Source organism: Macrobrachium rosenbergii, chromosome 37, assembly GCF_040412425.1.
Source record: "Macrobrachium rosenbergii isolate ZJJX-2024 chromosome 37, ASM4041242v1, whole genome shotgun sequence".
NCBI classification, from domain to species: domain Eukaryota; kingdom Metazoa; phylum Arthropoda; class Malacostraca; order Decapoda; family Palaemonidae; genus Macrobrachium; species Macrobrachium rosenbergii.
Window position 1 is genome coordinate 12,380,149 of NC_089777.1, and position 21,755 is coordinate 12,401,903.

A 21,755-nucleotide genomic window follows, 5' to 3' on the forward strand; every position below is an offset into this window, starting at 1 on the left:
TCTTTTTTACTATAATATAAGTGTTCTATGAAGTTTAAAAGATCTATAAAAACGGTATCAGCACGACAGAACCATATATTTCTATTGACAATACCTCAATCCTGAACACTATTAACACACAAAACCACATATTTTGATTGACACTACTTCAATCCTGATCAGGATTGAGGTATTGTCAGCTGAAATGCATGGTTTCGTCGTGTTAACAGTGTTTTTACGGGCCAATTAAACATTAGCATACCTTCCAAGTGAGGGTCTGATAATTGTGAAAGCCTTCTTTGAAATTGAGGAAAATAAACTGAATGTGCAACTCTTGAAGGCGGCTATGAGAATGACGCTTAAGAAGACCTCCGGTGAGAGCAAAGCTCGTAATTATCATAGGGTTCAATGAGACCGCTCACCTGAACGACTTGTTCTTAAATGACACGGGAAATGGAGTAAGCTGAATATAAAGAAGCTGGACAGCTATGTAAGAGGAGGCTAAGGCGAGCAGGTGAAAGTAAAAGGAAGAAAGCAATGCGTCTGGAATCGAAGAGACACTGCAAAGTTCGACATTGTCCCAAGTAATTTAGTCACTAGTGCTGTCAGTGCATCTCTCACAGTGCACTGTAGACATTACTTAAGGTTCTTTGCAGCATCCCTTGGGCCCCTAGCTACAACCCCTTTCATTCTTTTTACTGTACCTCCATTCATATTCTCTTTCTTCCATCTTGCTTTCCACCCTCTCCTAGCAATTGATTCATAGTGCAACTGCAAGGTTTTCCTCCTGTTACACTTTTGTAACCTATTTACTCGTAGCCCTTCTTTGGCTGAGTCGGTTGAGCTTCAGACTGTCATTCGATGGGCCGGAGTTCAATTCCCGTGGCCGGCTGGTGAAAAGTTAGAGGAATTTATTTCTGGTGATAGAAATTCATTTCTCGCTGTACTGTGGTTTGGATTCCACAATAAGCTGTAGGTCCCGTTGCTAAGTAACCAATTGGTTCTTAGCCACGTAAAATAAATCAGCTCAGTGGTCTGGGAAAACTAAGGTATACTTACTTTTACTTTTACTGCCAGGTTCAGTGCAGAATGACCTCATAGGCCCCAGCACTTACCCTTTGGCCTAACTTCTATATTATGTTCTGTATTCTATTCCCATCGCAGTTTGGTGACGAAAGGAGAATTCAAGGGCTTCACTCACCGTTGGGCAAATCCAGCACCAGTAAGATGTAGGCGATGTTGGTGCAGCCGGTTTCAGCGCCGCAGTACTTGACGCACTCTTCAGGAGCGACGCAGGCAACTTGATTGGGGTACAGGATCCTCGAGGCCATTCCCGGGAACACCAGGAGGAAGAGTGGCAGGAATTTGATGGACCCGGCCAGCAAGCAGCCGGCTTTGGCGTGGATCATGTTCTTGCTGGAGAGGGCCCTCTGCACGATGACCTGGGGAGAAAATGGCAGTCGTGGAGGTTTATTGAGAAGTGTCGTTTCATTCGGTCTGTTACAGAATTTTATTCAGGTGGTTTTATGTATTGTATTTTTTCGATGAAAAATTGAAAATTTTCATGAACAGTGACATGTTATTAGAAGTACTGATACTTTCGTAATGACTGTAACGTAAATTATATAACAGAACATTGGTAAAGCTTCAAGAACTTTTGCTTAAATCAAAGAATGTGCAGACCATCAGTTCTTACTAATGTTTATCAGTGCTCGTTGAATGTTATTCTTCAAACATATTCACTTTATTATTTTTACATCAACATCTACATAGAGCACCAATTTCTAAAGTGGCTAAAATTCAGAAACTTCTACTAATCTAAGAAGAACCAAGAAATTTAGAAAAGTTCTAAAAAAATAAAACGTTGAACCAAGCTGTCCGAAAGCTCACTAAATTCAGACAGATGCTACTGCAATAGGCAGACAGATATATGATATGCTTATGCATCTACAAGCCAACCCAACAGAATAGAAGGAGCAAAAAGCATTTCAAACTACACTGTTTACTGATTTAAAAGCATACCTTCATATAAACTGTTTACCTGCCTGAGTATGTATGTTTATATATTCAGATGCTGTATGAGTACGTGTACGAGCTTTCCAGATACCTGATCAGTGCACCAGTACCATATGGATCCAATGCTGAGACCAAAGACCACTCCAGGCCAGGGGAGGTCAGAGCCGACGATTGGCCGGAACAGTTTCAGTGCGTACGGCGGCGGGTAGTTATCCGGACACGTGACGTTGTTCTGGTCGTATGTCCGGACTGAAGCAGAGGCTTTGAAGTAATCAGTTACGAGCTGGTTATAGCCACCGACTGCGCTGAGAGCTGGCGATGATGGGCGAGAGGAATCAGAAGGGAGGAGGAGGAACTGATTGACTGGCTGTTGAGGTGTCGCGTCTGATGTTTATGGCCGTGGCCTTATCGTCAGAGAAGTGAAGATAAAGGAGTGTCGACGGCACTGGTGATCATGAAGCACTGACGAAGGGTTGTGAAGAAATGAAGAAGACAGATATACTGAAGGTGAAAATACGAAGATGAAGTTCTGGAACAGGTAACCTCTGACAGAGATCTCAAGGATGACTGACCTCAGGTAGACATCTCAGGTCAAAAGCAGCTTCCAAATTAATGCCCGACAACGGCGCACACACACACACACACACACACACACACACACACACACACATACACTCAAGAGTTAAAGCGCAAAGCCATGCAATTTAGTTTAAGGAAACGAAGACGTAACAAACACGTTATTTGAAGAGACTCATCCACATAAGTATTATGTAAGATACGAAGCAGATTGAAGGAAGTGTCTATCGAAAGAATAATCAGTCAAGGGATGTAATAACAAATATTAGTTATAAAAGTTAGCTGAAAGAGGATCATACACTATTATGGTAAGTGTTAATTATGGAGATATTTGTTTACTGCTGAGGTGTTTCATTTGATCTTCAAAGAGATCGCGCCATGTGTGTAGCTGTTCTCAGTAAAGGTGCATTGTTGTAAGGAGATCTACTGCTTGTAAGAAATAAATAGAAGAATGGCTGTTAATCTACTTGAGTCTAGGGAGGCTATAACACAAAGCGAATGATACAGAAATATAGCCAACTTGACAAACAAACGAAAAGGATTTTCTCTAAAGAAGTTGACTAATATTATTACTGTATTTGGATGGTGGTATATATATTTTTATGTTCGGTCTTTCATCAAAGTGTGAAAGAGTTTCAGTTAAGAAATCACTGCAAGTGAAATAACAAAAGAGCATCTACAAAATTGACAGTATTTTCCACGACCAAGCGGCCAAGCTTATCAACCCACATAATACGAAAAATGTGTTATGTAATCTCGAATAACACCAAAAGATAAAAAGAAAAAAAAATCAAAGCCTGATTAAGCCCAAACTACATCTACAGGGTGCCCCACAAAAAACCAGGAAATTTTAGATTTACATTCTCTATTTTACATGCTGCTGCCTGGCTCAAAGCCAATACTCCAGACCTCATTGAACCAAACGAATGGCCCTCAAAAAGTCCAGATCTCAACGTAATGGGTTTCCTGTTTTTTTGTGGGGCACCCTGTAAATTCCGCCCATCTACTTTTCCGGTTTTCTGAGGCTTAGCTCTTCCGTTAATTCACCTGATCAGTACACCAATACCAAATGCCCGAGATGGTCACGCCGAAGATCATGCCCGTCCAGGGCAGGTCCGATTTTCCCGGGACGACTGACCGGAAGAAATGCATAGCGTAATCGGGCGGTTTCCCGCAATCCTTGACGGTCACGTTAGGTTCGGCGGTGAAGTAGTCCATCACCAGGGAATCGTAACCGCCCACTGCCGCAAATGCTGATGTGGACCAGGAAGCGTTAGTGCTGTTAATTATTGTACTGTACATTCGCTTTTATTACATATTACAAATATTTATTATATTCATGAATTGTTGTCACTTACACATGCTTGAGTTTTTGATATTCACCAATTACAAACCACAAATAATTAAGTTTTGTATCCTGTTTGCTGTACCATGGGAATAGCCTACACCCAAGGGGAATTATAACTGATCAGTTTTCAGCTAGCCTAGGTTACTGTCTTTCTTTGCTTCTAAAGTGGGTCACATTTTCCCGAGATATAACCGAGTACAGGACCTTTCACTTGAAAAAGTGGGATGCCATATCTTAAAAACTAACCAGAGAATTTTGTTTAAAATAATCTCATTGAGTTTCCCACACTCAAATTACGTTAACGGAAATTATCTATTTAATCTAACCTAACCTAACCTAAGCTAGGGGCATGACAAAAAAAACCGGGGCTGGTGCAATACTAGCATACATCTCAGGAATTTGCAACCAGGTCATGTTTTGGCCAGCATAGATGTACTATATCAATTATAATTCCCCCCTGGGTGTAAGTGATTCCCCAGGTATAGTGGATTCCACATTAAAAAATAATTATTGGTTAATATTTGTGAACACTGTAAATACATGCACTACATACATTATGTTTATGTTACAGGGAGAGCGAAACCAAGCATTTCACGAACTGCCTGACAGCGAAATGCACTTAGGGACATTTGATCTCCCAGGGGCTAGTACTAAACACTGTGAAATACATTTGACGCCCCAGGGGCTAGTACTAAACACTGCGAAATACATTTGACGCCCCAGGGGCTAGTACTAAACACTGCGAAATACATTTGACACCCCAGGGGCTAGTACTAAACACAGCGAAACAGTGTAGGTGAGTCACTGTTTCGCCGTGTTGAGCACTAGCCCCTGGGGCGATCAAACGTTCCCAAGTGCATTTTGCTATTTGCCTGAAATTTCAGGCAGTTTGTAAAATGCCTCGTTTTGCTATCTGCATGTAACATATATACACATATGTGTGTTTATGTACAAGAGCTTAAATAAGAAGTTTTGTTATAAATTGATAGTGGATCAAGTAATCGACAATTATCACAAAATTATTGTAACGGCAGAATCAACGGAGACATTTACGTATCATTTTTAGTTGAATAGTTTTAGAGCACGTGTTGGCTGTTGATTGAAGAAGTCGTTCACGTCTTCAAATTACTAGACATTTCAAATAATTATACTTTTGGTCGTTCATGTGGTGCAAAACTTTTTACAAATATGATAACTGTCTTACAATATTATATATATATATATTTTATATATATATATATATATATATATATATATATATATATATATATATATATATATATATATATATATATATATATATATATATATATATATATATATTACAATATATATATGTATATATATATATATATATATATATATATATATATATATATATATATATATGATATATATGTAATATGTATATGATATATATGTAATACATATATATATATATATATATATATATATATATATATATATATGTGTGTGTATATGTATGCATATATATATATATATATATATATATATATATATATATATATATATATATATATATATATATATATATATATATATATATATATATCCGTAGTGCTTAAATATATAAGGATATTAGTACGGCATGAGCTTGTCTTGGTCGGTCATATGACATAATTAATACAATAGAAATGAATAATATAATATCCTACATCGATGCCCTTAGGTATTGTTTATTTAAACAAACAACATAGCTCGGAATAAGTGCATTTGAAGTGACCGCAAACTCAAGGATCTTAAATTCAAATATCGCAAATTCAAATATCGAACATTCAAAGATCTTAAATTCAAAGATCACACATTTCAAATGTCGCAAATTCAAAGATTGCAAATTCAGTTATCTAAAATTGAAAGATAGCAAATTCAAAGACCTTAAATTTAAAGATCGCAAATTCAATTATCTAAAATTCACAGGTCGCAAATTCAAGGGATCTCAAATTCAATTATCGAAAATTCAAATATCTCAGATTCAAAGATCTTAAATTCAAAGATCGCAAATTCAAATATCTCAAATTCAAAGATCTTAAATTCAAATATCTCAAATTCAAAGATCGCAAATTCAAATATCTCAAATTCAAAGATCTTAAATTCAAAGATCGCAAATTCAATTATCTAAAATTCAAAGATAGCAAATTCAAAGGTCTTAAATTCAAAGCTCGCAAATTCAATGATCTAAAATTCACAGATAGCAAATTCAAAGGTCTTAAATTCAAAGCTCGCAAATTCAATGATCTAAAATTCACAGATCGCAAATTCAAAGGATCTCAAATTCAATTATCGAAAATTCAAACATCCCAAATTCAAAGACCTTAAATTCGAAGATAGCATCGCTCACGTCTCCCCGAATACTCACAAGTCGCCATCACGATGAAGGCTCCTATAAGCATCAGTATGGTCTGCACGAAGTCGGTCCAGATGACCGCCGTCAGACCGCCGGCGATGGTGAAGATGGCTGCGATGGCCAGCAGAATGAGGATGCTAAGGTACAGCCACTCCGGGTCGTCCTGGACGTTCAGGGACGTGGTGATGAACAGAGCGCCTGCGTACAGGTCAGCCTGCAATGGATGGTGTTGAACATCAGATCGCCGGTCCTCTTTTGCCCGGTAAGGGGGCACTGCCGTCAGTGCACCTCATGCGGTGCACTGTAGGCGTTACTTGAGAAGGTTCCTTGCAGTGTGCCTTCCTTAAGCCCCTAGCTGCAACCCTTTTCATTCCTTTTACCGTAGCTCTGTTCGTATTCTCTTCCGTCTTACTTTCCTCAACTCTCTCCTAACTGCGAAGTTTTCCTCCTGTTACACCTTTCAAACCTATTTGCTGTCAATTTCCCTTTCAGCACTGAATGACCTCATAGGTCCCAACGCTTGACCTTTGGCCTAAATCTCATATTCCATTTCCAATTCCTGGATCTGAACAGAGGATTAAGGAGCAATTGCACTAAACTCAAAAGTCGTATAAAGTTCTGTTGTGTTCCATTGTGTCGATATTGGTCTAAAATGTTAACTCTGCACCTGGTGGTTTGATGGCTGTTTTCATTCTTCTCCGGGATGGAGAATGGCATGAGAGAGACTAGCAACCTCATTTCAAAATGCCTGTGTAAACCTGGAATTGTTTATGGAGTCAACCCCGACACCATCGGGGAAAGAAGTCTTACAGGTGAGATATATATATATATATATATATATATATATATATATATATATATATATATATATATGTGTGTGTGTGTGTGTGTGTGTGTGTGTGTGTGTTTAAAGTGACCGCCGTTTTTCTTAATACAAGATTGGCTCCAGAGGAAAACAAAGTAGAATTCACTGCAATTTGTATGTATGTATATATATATATATATATATATATATATATATATATATATATATATATATATATACATACACACACACTCATACACTTATAAATATACTCGTATATGTGTATAGTATGTGTTGGGGAGATAGGTATTTGTACTTGTAGTAATATTTTTGAATATGGTGAGTTTTGAGCAACTAGTTCCGAACCGTATTTACATCATTTCATAGATGATAATTTTCATAGTTCATAGTGTTGATACTTTGAAGAAATAATTCTGATTTTTTAGTCTTTTATAAACGGGTGGACTTGACCAGTGCTGCAGAATCCATTTAATTTTACTTTAAACATCACAGTGCAAAGAAAAGCAACAAATCCAATGTTATTGATATAGTTAATGTTGTCTTATACAAATACAGAATAATGAGTAGGGATATTAGAATTAAGGTTATGGTGACAAAATACAAAGGATGCTTAAGTATAATTCACATTTAGGTTACCGTGCAAATTTATTTAAAAGGTAACGTATCTTATCAGAGAAGTATTCGTTAAACTATTGATCATATAAAAAATATTCAATGATACATTCATCATGACTTTTAATAGTTTTTTTATACATTTTTTAACCCTCACCAAGACACTTTTCGCATGTAGTGCGTTTAACAAACTCATCTTTCATATATATTTATTTTAGTGTTACCCGCCTACTGATCGATTAAATGCACAAAATTCTTAATTCTAACCAATATACAGCTATCACAGATTGAAGAAGGTGTACTTTTGTATGTCATTAAGTCTTTGTATAAACATTGTAAAGGTGTTCTACCACTACAGCGGCGTAAGTTGACAATAGAGATGTTTGTCGATAGTCTGCGCTACCCTGTGAAACCGTCTGTTTGGTATTCAAGTGCCTTCCGTGCGAGTCGTAGTTTCCAATACCCAGTGGATTCTGTGCCCAATCTGGCAGGGAAATTTAATTGCCAAGGTAGGGCATTATTGAGTGTTTCTGGTTTAGCATTAGATCGAAAGTATCATGGCTTCCAAAGGTGGGTAGATAGTGAGAGGTGTGCAATAAGCCTAGTACCAGCGTATACCTGTATAATCATAAAGTCTATTAAGACTTTTTTTTTTTACCATATATAAAGTTTGATTAACATACGAGTATACTGTATAAGTTTTTATATAAAGTTCTTTGTAAGTAGAAGCGTGTTTGTATGTAAGGTATATGAAGGCAAATTCTCGTGTGCGCTTGAACAGTTTAGGCCAATAATTATTGACAAATTGAATATAAATACTGTATAGGCCTGCTTACTCGCATTGATGCATAAGAATGTTACCACAAGTGTTTACATTTTTAGACTTACAGCAGAAGGGTGCATTCCAAAGATAGAGTGGATGTTATGAATATTCCTAATGACTTTTGACTTGGATAACCATGTTAACTATTAAGAGGCCTTAGTGGAATAAGAAAATTATTCGAGCAGGTGGTAGCCTCAGTTGGCAAGTTAGAGTCCAGCGGTTCACATTAGGCCATTCAGTCCCTTCAACATTTGCCTGTGCTGTACAAATTTAGACGAACCATCCATCTCAACCAAACAATACGATCTCCTTGGCCTAGGAAACAGCACACTGATTTTTAACTGTCATCCTAGTTACGTGTTAAAGTTAAGATATACTTAACTTTTTACGCGACTTAAAAACTAGTTTTATTCAGATGTTGCCCTAAATATGTTTTATTCCAATGTTGCCTTCAACAGGAGCATTGAAATGGGAAAGAATTTGATGAGACACTAATTTGTTTGAATCTGTAAACTACATTATAATTCAGGATCGGTGTAAAAAGGAAGAATAATAGTGTTGAATCATGAAACGAGCCCATTTTTATCATTTGTAAGATTAATAGATCAATGTAATGAGGAGCGTGCTGTGTAGATGGCCTTAACGGCTCCTGGTTCATATTAGGGGAGATATTTCCAAAATGAGAGGGAATCGAATATATTTTTAGACCTAGTTTGTGCTAACGGCATTTTACACAGTCAGACTGTGTTCATGAAACATTGCATGGTTTAGTACCATTTTAACACTATAATTTATTGTAGTCTGTTACAGAAGGACAGGATTTTCTTGGTATGGCAAACAGAGGACGACGAAAACCTCGTATCATACATCCATTTGCTTAAACGCATGGTTTAAAGGGAGTTAGGCTAGGTTTGCTTAGTTTAAGAGGAAATTCTGTAATAAAGGCATACCTGGAAATTAATCAGACATTCAAAATAAAGGGTGGTAGAGATGGGAAAAATTTACTGTGATTGTGTATGCGCATTTTAGTTGTGTTTGAGAAACTTTTTAACGACCAGTTACTTCCCCAGAATAGGGAAGGTTACAGTACGCTAGTCTGGATAACAATCTAATATTCTACCAACGATGGCACGGCAGAAGGTTAATTGACAATTGATATATAACGAGGTCATGTGATAGAAGGTTTTTAACTATGCTTTATAAAATCTTTCTTGTAGCAATCTTTTAGACCAATAGTGCTATGTTAAGTTAGGTTGCCAAGTTGTTTAAAGGTAGCCTCTTGTCCGTAGAAACTTAGGGCTGCGTATGGTAGAATGTTTGTAAATAAAAGATAAAAGCAGTTTCTCTCATAAAACCTTATCATCCTAACTAAAAATCCAGCATTCTTTCATTAGTCCCTCCGAAGACTTTGCTTTGAAATTTATCACGTCACAATTCATATCCCATTTCCAGTTAACATCATAATGCTTAATATTAGGCTATCGCCATCATGACTGCAGGAGTAATTTTTGATTTCCCAAAGTTTTGAATGGAAGTGCAACCGGGTCTTACCGATATTTTGGTGAAGACGTAGAGAATCAGAGCCAGAACGGACAGATAGATTCTGATTCTTTGTCCTCCGAACCTCTCCCTGAGATACTCCGGCATCGTGAAGATTCCGGCGCTCATGTACACTGGGACAAATATCCACCCCAACATCATTAGCACGAAAATGGCCTGTATGAAAAGAGAGTTCCGGAATGAGAATTTGGCCGTAAGACCATGATTTGGGTCCCTAGGTTTCAGTAAACCAGAGAGAGAGAGAAAAAAACCTTATATCAGATGATTAGGAAGTTTTAGGTGCGATATGCATTCATAAGCAGCCTTTAGGGCAATAGGATAAAGTATAAGAAGCGGGAATTTCCTATTCTTTTAAAGTTCAAGTATATAGTTTATATATGTGCCAGAGACAACTACTTTCAAAAGGTTAATTTGATCACAAGTTTCATCGAAAAACGCTTTTGATGAACATAACCAAAAAGATTATGAGCATCAGTGAATGAACAGGTATCAAAGGCATCTGAACATTTGCAAGTTGTATCCATTTAGCATTTAGGAAATGTATTAACTTACGTTTAACTCAAAGGCTCCAATGCCAATGCCCGAAGCTGCCCCCGACCCAGCCAGTCCAATGAAATGGCTGGATCCGATGTTGCTGGCAAACAGCGATGCCCCAACCTGTAAGAATGTTACCTTTAGACTCAAATATTGGATAATATTAAATATTGATATGTTTATATGTTCTGTCAGTCGAATGCGTTCTTCCAAGTAGGGGTGAATTCAGAGGAAAAAAAATACTTGAATAATCAATATCTTTCTTCTGTATCGGCATATTCTAATTCATCCATGCATTTACGTGTGGCTACACTTTTATTATTTAGTGGTACAGTATATTGGCCTAGGGAGCATTGTGGGACACTGGTCTTTTTTGTTTTCTATTGCGATGTATGACAAAATTCATATATCACTCAAATCTTGCTTGAATGGGAGCTAACGTATTTACCAGTGGACAGTTCAGAATAAGGTACTTTTATTTATGGTTGATTTCCTGTGATGTGCTACCCTTGACGGGGTGCACATTTTGCCTCAGCCGAATCAAAATGTTTTAACCTGTGGTCTTTCCCACCACGCAGGCATACGAGTGCTCGAATTTCTGATACATAAGATATTTTACTACAACCATTTGTTTTAGACATAGCAGCTGTTACACATTGCATGCGCCTTGTATTCCCATGTCCCTCCTTATATGCGCTGAAGATTGAATGGTGGGAGTGTTGTTACTTTCTTGAAGCGATTTACTTCTCGTGCTGGACCTTTTATAACGGGCTCTTGTCGTTATCAATTCTGTGATATTCACATTATTTTCTGAGGCGTATGCTATCTTAATCTTTATCCCCTTTTATCCTATTTCACTAGCTTTTATTTTTATTCCTTCCATTTTTCAAATATCTCTTTCTAGAGGCACTTTGCTTTCTCCTCAGATTGTTGGGCGTTGACCTACGATCTCTCAAGTCACGTAGTACACCCAAAGACGACGAGTTTTGTCGATTCTTCAATATTTTTTCCAGTCTGAAACCACTTGAAAGGGTCACATAAATCACGCGGAACTCAGTTTCCAACATTTTACTGTGTTACTGACGAGCTCTATCCAGGATGCAAATTGTCAAGTGTTTTAAAATCAGGAGTCAAAACCGTTATTGCCATCATGTTCTGTTTGCTCCCAAAGCCTCTTGTGTCGTAGATCATTAAATTGTTTATCAGCTTCTCTACCCATTCTCCAACTTACCGGTATCCAGTGCATATTTCTTGACGCCAGAAAATAACTCGATACGCTTCCCTTCTTGGCTTTCCATGAGGTCTGGAAGAAAAAAACATGGCTATGAAGTTTAGTTGTTAAGCTAAATTGAAATGGTTTCATTTAAAAAAGTGGCTTTAAATTATATTCGAAATTATGAATTGCATTACAGAATTAGCGAAGTCATTAATTTTGGAAGTTAAAATCATTTTTATATTTAATTTCGCTACGGTTAACGTTAAATGTAAGAATTACGTTTTCTAGCAGCCTTCACCTCTACGTTTTCTTTGAGAACATGCAATAGTCGCTTATCACAATTGTTTATCTGCCTTTTTTTTTGTAAGTTAAGCAATTATTGTATTTCGTCCAGAACGAATAAAAAATGTCAACGTCACAAATGTATAAATACAAACTTTTACGGAGATATGGTATTAATGCTGCTAGTTTAAGTATGCGACGTGAATAAACATGGACATTCCAAGCGTCGCTTCCTTACTCGCCCAAACTTACCATCTCGATATAATACATAAACTAAGTTATTGGTGATTTAAACAGTCCCACCATTTCAATCAAAGTGGAAACAACTAACCGCATGTAAAATCAATTAATTACTGACTGGCAGTATTTTACCGACATGTTAAAGATTAGCAAACACTATGCAAGACTTTTAGTCGGGTGATAGAGTAGCACTATTGTACGAAATGATAACAGGATGACACTTGACTTGGGAATTCCCGCTCACCCTTCCCGTCAGCTGTCAGTTATAGACTAAATTTTCTTGGATGAGTTAAATAACAACTTTGAAACTTTGAGTAAACTGAATATCACTCTTCCAAGGGACTGGTTAAAAGGATTGTTATGCATGGTTAAAAGCTTTCGACTGCACATTGGCGGAATCATAAGAGTGAAGTTCGCCATGGACTGTTTGGGTGGGGCTCCATTATCCTTATGGTTAAAATCAGGTCATTAGAACAGTTTACTGATAGCCATATTAGTCAGAAAGATTAAGTACTTAGTATTAATCTTTGCACTGTGAAAGTCCAATACCCTCACTCATTGCCTCAACCGTCTGGCCAACTCGGTGCGTCTAGTGTTATTACCATTGGTGGGGGTAGGTTGGGAGAGAGGTGCCCCCTACCAATGTAATGTTTAGTGGTTCCTCGGGGTTACTGTGCACGCCTGATATTCACTTAAAATTATATTGTATTCATACTCAGTTTACTTACGCCAAGAGACAAGCTTATTTATTTCGCAGTGACCAATGCATAGGCCTAGTATCCTCGAAGGATGTTAAATGGAATACATTTATGTCAAAAGTATCTTTCTGTCTGTGGGGTAAATTATGATCAAAGAACTGCGTCGAGGTTCATCTAGTCTGCAGTATTTCTGTATATATACATTCTTCTTATGTATCAGCAATTTATTGGCTCTCGGCATTGGTTGCCGGAACAGTGAGGATGTGTAGCGTGGCAAAGATATTTGTGGGGAGTTTCTTCATGCCATATTTTGTAACTTTTTCAGTTGTTTCTGATGTTACTAGTGACTTCGACTCTTCTATGGGCTACCGACGTTTCCACTTCGAGATCATCCTGATAATGATCTATGATATCTCTTATGTCTTTAGCTCCACATATTCAAGCCAGCCGTGGTGATCAGATAGCTACCAATATGAGCAACCAAGTCGGGTGTCGTCTTCTTCTTTCGACCTTATTAGTCCCACTGTACATCAGGGTGTGCGGGAGGCAAAGCTGTCTGCATTGGTACTGCAGGTTCTAATACACTCTATAACAAGCTCGCCACCTAAGCAGTTGCGATTGCCATCAGTGTGAGACGTGTCAGCCCGAGTTTGGTTTACAACATGAAGTATTTTGGTGATATATCTGTTACGCAGGAAGTATTCAAAATAAATCAACCATGGAAAAAATAATCATTGCAAAGGGTGCTCATGACGTGTCCCATGTTGTTGAATGCTTACAAAGAATTAGATCAGGTTGACAAATTTCTCACACCAAAAATACATCCTCTGGGATTAGATGTCGATTGTTTGGACTAGCTGGGACACTGAAGGAACCTGTGACCTTAACTGTCAATTAGGACAATCACCACTTGAAACTGGTTAGTGGAAAGCTTCTCGGGAACTGTAGTCTGTTATACAAAAAGATTATTATTATTATTATTATTATTGTTATTATTATTATTATTATTAAATAATATTTATGTGTGTCGCGTTTAGTCACTTCATTTTTGGAAAAGCTATAATGTGATAAATCCCGATGAAAACCAAGACACTTGACATTTTTTTTTATAAAACTGATAAGAAATTCTTACGCCAAAGATTCTAAGTCATAGGTTTAAAGACGTAATAGATAACTTCGTTGTTATTCTTCATATCGGTGCGATTCATTACGTATTTCAGTATTACGTCGTTACCTTTTATCTGTGAGTGGTATTAATCATTCAAGTTTTTAAACATTTTTATTATTGTGGGAGTTAAGAGTATGCAGTCATTGTTGCCTAATTCTGCTTTTACTCTTTTGATAATGTTTGTTGTGCGTTTTATATGTGCGTTATCTAACCTATTTCCTAACTGTGTAATGTCCGTTTCGTCCAGATGTACATGGACGTATACAACTTGACTGAATGGTACATACTTTAACCGGAATAATTAATCTCTCTCTCAAACAGTGCTTTTATTTCCTCGGAACGATAATGGTCGCCGCAAGCGTACTTTCTGGAGTTCATGAGCTTCTCGCTGCCAAACGTATAATTATCTAACCAGCACTCAACAAATCTCTGAAATTGCCCTTGTTCCTGCTCGTATGACGTCACCTTAACAAACGCGTGGGCCTTCAGTTTCGCACCAACATAACTGACAAGCGATTGAAAGATGCCCAGGTGACGTAAACTGTAAGCGCAAAGCTCCGTAGAAGGGTATTGCCGTCAGTGCACCTCATGTGATGCACTGTAGGCATTACTTAAGGTTCTCTGCAGAGTCCCTGCGGTCCCTAGCTTGCAACCCCTTTCATTCCTTTAACTGTATCTGCGTTCTTAATCTCTTTCTTCCATCTTACTTTCCACCCTCTCCTAACAATTATTGATTCATACTGCAACTGCGAAGTTTTCCTCCTGTTCCACCTTTCAAACCTCTTTACTGTCAGTTTCAGTTACATCGCTGTATGACCTCATAGGTTCCACTGCTTGGCCTTTGGCCTAAATTATCTATTCTATTCTGCAACGGAAAGGTGTTAAAGGAAGCTTGAGAATGTGACGAAGCCTCAAGTATCAGTTACCGTAAATCCGGTTGAAATTCGCCGGTCATCCGATCCCTCCTGTTATTGTTTCGAGAAGGGAGCCTGCGCCTGGATAACAGCCATAGCTTTTGTGACCATGAATCAGGCTTCATAAACAGTCAGTTGGTGTAAACAATAGACATTGTTAGCTCTCTTGCGTAAGTTAACTAGGAAGATGAAATGTGAGGTGAGGAGGGTTGACCGAGATTTATTGTTATCTTGTTTGAGCAGGGTGTCTTGCTTTGTTTGTAGGTTCTGTTTGTTAGCGGGATTATGCAAGAAGTTAAGAGAACTTTTGGGAGAGGTTAGGATCTGGATAAAGGGGCGTTTGGGGGAAGGGCGGGTTAGGATTTCTGCGTCTTGTCAGAGGTTTGCGGCGTCCGGACGTTCGTATTGTTATTTTATTATTATCATCATTATTGTAGTTGTTGTTGTTTTTGTTTAGTTTTATAGTTAAATTAAAGATTCGTGGAGTCTTGAAGGGACGCAGAATCCAGTTGTTTCATTAAATTTGGTAGGGAGAAAGTTACGCTTTCACTTATATATTTTTGTGTGTTTGTGTTCGCGCATGCTCACGTACATGTTAACGCATATCCTAAAAAAAGCGTGAACAGAATTTGATGGAACTTGCTAAACGTATTTATAAGAAGACCTCAGTATGATAAACTCTGTGAGAAATCGGGTCAGAGTTCACCATTTGTGGTCTTAGAAAGCACCTCGATTTTGGTACAATTTACTGTATTCCTTGAGGAAGTGAATTAGTCAGTATAACTGCCAAGTTTAAAAAAAAAATCTCCCAGCCTGTTTGTGAGACATCCCGTAAACACAGACACTCCGTTGGTGGGTAGAGCCGTCAGTGCACCTCACACTGTGCACTGTAGGCATTACCCAAGGTTCTTTGCAGCATCCCTTCGGCCCCTAGCTCCAACCCCTCACATTCTTTTTACTGTACCTCCATTCTTATTCGGTTTTCCATCCAATTGTTTCGTAGTGCAACTGCGAGGTTTTCCTTCTGTTACACCTTTCAAACTTTTCTGCTCTCAGTTTCCGTTTCAGCGCTGAATGACATCATAAGGTCCAGCGCTTGGCCTTCGGTCTAAATTCTGTGTTCTATTCCATTCCATGAACACAGAATTGTTGCGGATGATCCGTTAGGAGGGGCATATTTTCCCAGTGAATTCGTCGTCGTCAAATGCTTTTTCAAACTTTGGAGAATTTCCCATAACTGTATCACGAAGAGTTTTATGTGAAAATTCTCGACTTGACTAAAAAAAAATGCCTGGCATCCCTTTTAGAAAGTAAGCATCGTCATGATTTGAATTTTATCACGATTCAAATCGTTCGGAAAAGAGAATGCTATATACAGTTATCGGTCAGTTTTCCCTAAAAGAGAATTACCTCGGCAACAGCCACTAATGTTTTTATTAGTTTGGCCTACTTTCTCTCAAGTGTAACAGTAGTTAGACTCGCCAGAAGTTTGAATGAAACGGTTCGAAGAATGTTCATGCCTCACTTTTCAAAATTGCCGTTTTCGTTCCCCTACCATACCAGATATCAGTTGCTGGACGTAATTACAAACAGTTACTCGGGTAATAACAGGTCAACACTTCGTAAAGTAGAATTACCTGTGTATGCTGTATGAAGTTCTCTTGTATAAATTACACGACTGTGAAACAAACCACATGATCGCGAAGAACGTGTAACAGTGTCATGCTATCCTTGAATGCTTTTATGGGGTGTCATAACTCCATCTAATTTACAGCTTTGTGTTAATTCTCCTCCTCTCATTCCCTATGTGCGTGGGACTGGGTTTACATTGTTTAAACGAAAAAAAAAAACATAACGGATGCAATATAGAGAAGTGAACTACGCGTTTGAATTTCTCCGTTGAATAATAACGGATGCATTATAGAAGCGTTGACTAGTGGGTTCCGTTCTCATCTAGCACTCTGCTGGCCGCGAGTTCGAATCTCCGACCGACCAATGAAGGATAAGAGGAATTTATTTCTGGTGATAGAAATTCATTTCACTAAGGTATACTTAATTTAAGAGGAATTTATTTCTGGTGATAGAAATTAATTTCTTGCTATAATGAGGTTCGGATTCCACAATAAGCTGTAGGTCCCGTTGCTATGTAACCAATTGGTTCTTAGCCACGTAAAATAAACCTAATCCTTCGGGCCAGCCCTAGGAGAGCTGTTAATCAGCTCAGTGGTCTGGTTAAACTAAGCTATACTTTTTTTACGCATTTGAATTTTTCCTGTTGAATAATATATTGCCGCTATGACTGGCATTCTCAAATGCAGGAGTGAACCATTGCCTAGTTCAGTGTTGGTGCCCAGAAGCTGCTCAGAGGCGCAAGGTTAGGCTGTTGCTGTTCAAAACACAGCGCAAGTTGTTTTCCGAACGTCACTAACAATACGGCAGTGAAAAGAAATACTTGTTTCTCTAAGCACAGATTAATGCCAAGTCACGAATGGCAGAAGCTATCCTGCATTTTGAATGATCATGCCCGATCTCTCACCCGTAGCTTGTCCTTGAAATCATCCCAGGCAAGCATTCCTGCGCAGGATTTGCGTCCACATGTTCAGGCATACAGGCAGTCGCGCTTTTGCTGACTGATTTTTCATTGTACTTTTAAGCCTCGTTCTTGGCCATTTTTCTTTAGAGGGCGCTACTTATCGACAGTGCGAAGAATAAGTAAAGTGAACAAGTATATGCAGTTTTAGTTAAACTATTTTTCTTTTTTTTATAAGCGTGGGTTCATATCTCACCTGGAAAGGGGCATGTCTTCGTTTGCTTCCTTTAAAGTTTCAAGGCTTTGAGTGGAAAGATCATCAATCAATGTCAGGGAAGAGAGCAGTTTGGCGAATAGACCATTTAAAAAAATATATATATATATATATATATATATATATATATATATATACATATAAATATACACATATTTTTATATATATGTACAGGGTATGTAGATATATATATTATATATATTTGTCTTTACGCCATTTCCGATTAGTGGGGCCAGTTTCAAAATAGTAGCTCATCTGATTCTTAACAAGCACCTTGTGATGAAGTTGCCAGTCCCCTACCCATTTCCTACATGGCTGCGACCCATTGCAGTTGACAAACATATCGAGATTTTTAAGTACGCATCAATTAATCTGTAAATAATTTAGATTCCACATCAGAGATTTCTCGGGTGTACTTATTACTGAATTTGGGCTTATTACTTTTGATCATTATCTTTAGGCTCTATTTGCTCTTAGGAGAGTGATTTGCATACCAAAATTGAAATAGTTAAACGTATTTTTTAAAAAGCCAGTCAAATCTACTGTGCATTTTTAGAATATTATGTAGTCCTTTCAGCTGCCGAGTTTTTGTGCGTATATATATATATATATATATATATATATATATATATATATATATATATATATATATATATATATATGTGTGTGTGTGTGTGTATATATAATTATATATAATATATTATATATATATATATATATATATATATATATATATATATATATATATTAGTGTGTGCGTTTACATTTTGAATTGTATGTAATGCAGAGAATATGGTGTTTAGATATCCATCTTAAAACTTACTATTAAACGAACAAGTCAAGGCGTGACCATTGAATTTTTCTTATTGTCGAAGATCGTTCATCATTTTCGTCTACTTATTAATTTTTTCCTTAGTAACCTCAATATGGAAGTCAATTATGTTTTTTTATAAGTATTTTTATATGATGGATCTGTCAGTTAATCGATCATGGTTTTATCAGTCAAGGAGATAACTTTCGTTGCTGCAATCACTTTCTAAAATGACACCTTGCTCCCCGGAACTGCTAGCGGGTTATGAGACAGGTCGTAAAATCATCGGTGTCAATTCATTTTTTCGTGGGTGGGTCTCAATAAGAGCGTGAGGCTGTGTGCTAGCATAAGGCATGCGTTACCTAACAACAGGAGTAAGAAATCCCTCTGTTTCATTTTCTTTTCTTAGGTAGTTTGCCATCGTTGATCTGTGCTTTCGAAAAATATTCTTAGTTGAACCGCAGCTAAATCGTAGTGCTTATTTTGGCTGTACGATTGACTTGCATTGCTTCTGTAAAGCAACTGCACCTTTTCGACATTGTAGGCATTTTTCTTTTGCGTTAAATATGCTTGCTCTCTGGCCTTTTATTAAGTTTGTTCCCGATGGATGTTTGTGATTTGCATAACCGTGTTTTCTTGACGGTCCCTGTACATACTTTGACCCAGTTTCACTGAAGATTGCAAGTTGTTTTTTTTATTTTATCAATTTTATTTATTTATTTATTTATTGTTGCAGAAGTCTCAGCCACCCTTAAATAATAACAATAACAACTAACTGACTTGTACAGCTACTTGAAGGGTGCAAAAGCCCTGTCTCAGAAAAGTCGTGGGTTGTTCGTCGTATTGTGATTTCGTAGCAAAGTCTGATTGGATTGCCCTAGCTCACACAGTTTTGTCTCAGTAGCCTAAGAACTGGAGTACTTTCAACTCACATATAATCCAACAGCCAGGACGAAGACGAAATACCCTGCAAGAACTACGAAGTCAATCCAGTTCAACTTCATTGCTTCTTGACCGCCGTCGTCAGCCATCTTGTACTGACGGGAGGTTTACAGCTCACTGTCTTAAAGATGTATAGACGGTTGGGTTTAGTTCTGTCTAGTGACGATCAGCCGTAATGGTGGAAGGTTTTTCACGACGATGCCATCGAGTGGGCGAAGATGCACTGAAGGGGCCAAGTTACTGATGGCGACTCCGTCTCCGGAAGGCTTTTATATGTGTGGGCACGCCCTCGAGTTGCCGATGTCTTGATAGACTCCGAGAGTGGGAGAGAATGTGAAGATAAAAAGACGACGAATCGCGGTTGACAGGAACGCTTATCAGCCTACGCCGAATTCGTGGGATTTCGCCCCCCACCCCCGGGGGCGTTGCAGTCCGGGAAATCAAATGCTCACTGATAAGTGTTGTTGAATTCCCGTGCGCGTCGTATAGCTCTTCTTCAGTTAGTGTGTTCCATCCCCACTCTTCCTCGTTAGTTGACTGACGACAGAAATTAGGCTTCTTGTGTTCCAGGGAGGGGGCTGCAGGGTTTCTCAACCTTTTAAGTCCTTTGTGTTTGTACTTCGAATCATATTGAAGGTGGGTTTGTTGCTGCTTGAAAATTGCCGCTACTACTACTACTACTACTACTACTACTACTACTATTAGACACTCTTAATGAGCTGTATGAGGTGTTTTCGTCAAATGCTTTTGGACATCGATATGAAGGTAACTGTAGACGTTACACAAGTGGAATAGAATATTAAACAAATACGCTCGTTTATTGTCTAACTTACCATCTCTCATCTCAGATTTAGGGGAAGAGAGAGAGAGAGAGAGAGAAAGAGCGCGCACCAGCCGTAATTCACTCAAAGAACTTTGTTATAATTAAGAAGTTTTACGTCTCATAATCATGAAAGGTGGAAAATTGCACATTGGCTACAGGTTACTGGGTGGACAAATTTCCACAGCTGGGTGATTTCAGGATCTAAGAAATTGATTGACTTGCTCCAGAATAAACGGTAATTTCTCACAAGATTTTTTATGCGGCCCAGTGCGTGTGTGAGACACACACTGTACGAGTATATATATAATATATGTAACATAAAAATATCTGTGTATATATATGTATGTATATGTGTATATCCTGTATGTATATATACACACACACATATATATATATATATATATATATATATATATATATATATATATATATATATATATATATATATATATATATATATATATATATATATATATATATATATATATATATACATATATATATATATATATATATATATATATATATATATATATATACATACATATATATATACATATATATATATATATATATATATATATATATATATATATATATATATATAAAAGTGTGTGCGTGTGTGTTTATATGTGAGATTCTTTGTGGAAGTATCCAGTAGCAAGTAAGGACGTAGATGTGTTTTTTGTATGCCCGAATTTATTTAAGACACGTGTAATGAGTGAAATATTTCTAAAGATTGTCTTTCCCCTTTAGTCCATAAGATTAGCTTTTGACTGCATTATACTAAAGAACGACCTTACCTAGTTCATTAATAACTGCGCTCTGTTATTTCAGAAAGATTTAGTCGAATCTCTCTTGGAATTTTGCCGTGCATGTGAGCACCTGGAAAGACAAAAATATCTTATCTAATTAATGTTTGTGGTTCATTTATTTAGTATTAGTTTGATTTGCCTGAATTGTATTTCTAAAAAAAAAAAAAAAAACACGGTTGTGACATGATACCTTTAGACCATGGCTACTGTTCCCTAAATGCTTGTGGTGTGTGAGTGTCGACCTTGAGAGTGACTGTCCATAATGAACTTTAATTCATTTCTGCAATGTTATTGATAATTTCGACCTGCTGTAAGTGAAGGCTTTACCGTTTGGTAGGCAGTTTCATCAACTCTTCACTGTTGTGAATAATCATCATTTCTCTGTCGCTTCTTCACTGAAGGC

At 37.6% G+C, this 21,755-nt stretch overlaps 1 protein-coding gene across 2 annotated transcripts in view; it reads right to left on the minus strand.

Moving 5' to 3' along the window:
* Window positions 1-19,954, minus strand: part of LOC136825311 (sodium/glucose cotransporter 4-like) — a 28,221-nt gene extending 8,267 nt beyond the window's left edge. Inside the window, exons 1-7 of one of the 2 annotated variants that reach the window (XM_067081452.1) lie at window positions 19,705-19,954; window positions 11,871-11,942; window positions 10,658-10,762; window positions 10,097-10,261; window positions 6,297-6,498; window positions 3,619-3,824; window positions 1,181-1,421 (exon numbers count right to left, since the gene is read on the minus strand). In XM_067081452.1, coding sequence (XP_066937553.1) covers window positions 1,181-1,421; window positions 3,619-3,824; window positions 6,297-6,498; window positions 10,097-10,261; window positions 10,658-10,762; window positions 11,871-11,942; window positions 19,705-19,803 — 1,090 coding nt within the window. In that variant the 5' untranslated portion in view covers window positions 19,804-19,954. Of the gene's footprint in view, window positions 1-1,180; window positions 1,422-2,086; window positions 2,308-3,618; window positions 3,825-6,296; window positions 6,499-10,096; window positions 10,262-10,657; window positions 10,763-11,870; window positions 11,943-19,704 lie in introns of both variants that reach the window. The other variant, XM_067081451.1, reaches the window with a different exon arrangement.
* Window positions 19,955-21,755: the final 1,801 nt, after the last annotated feature.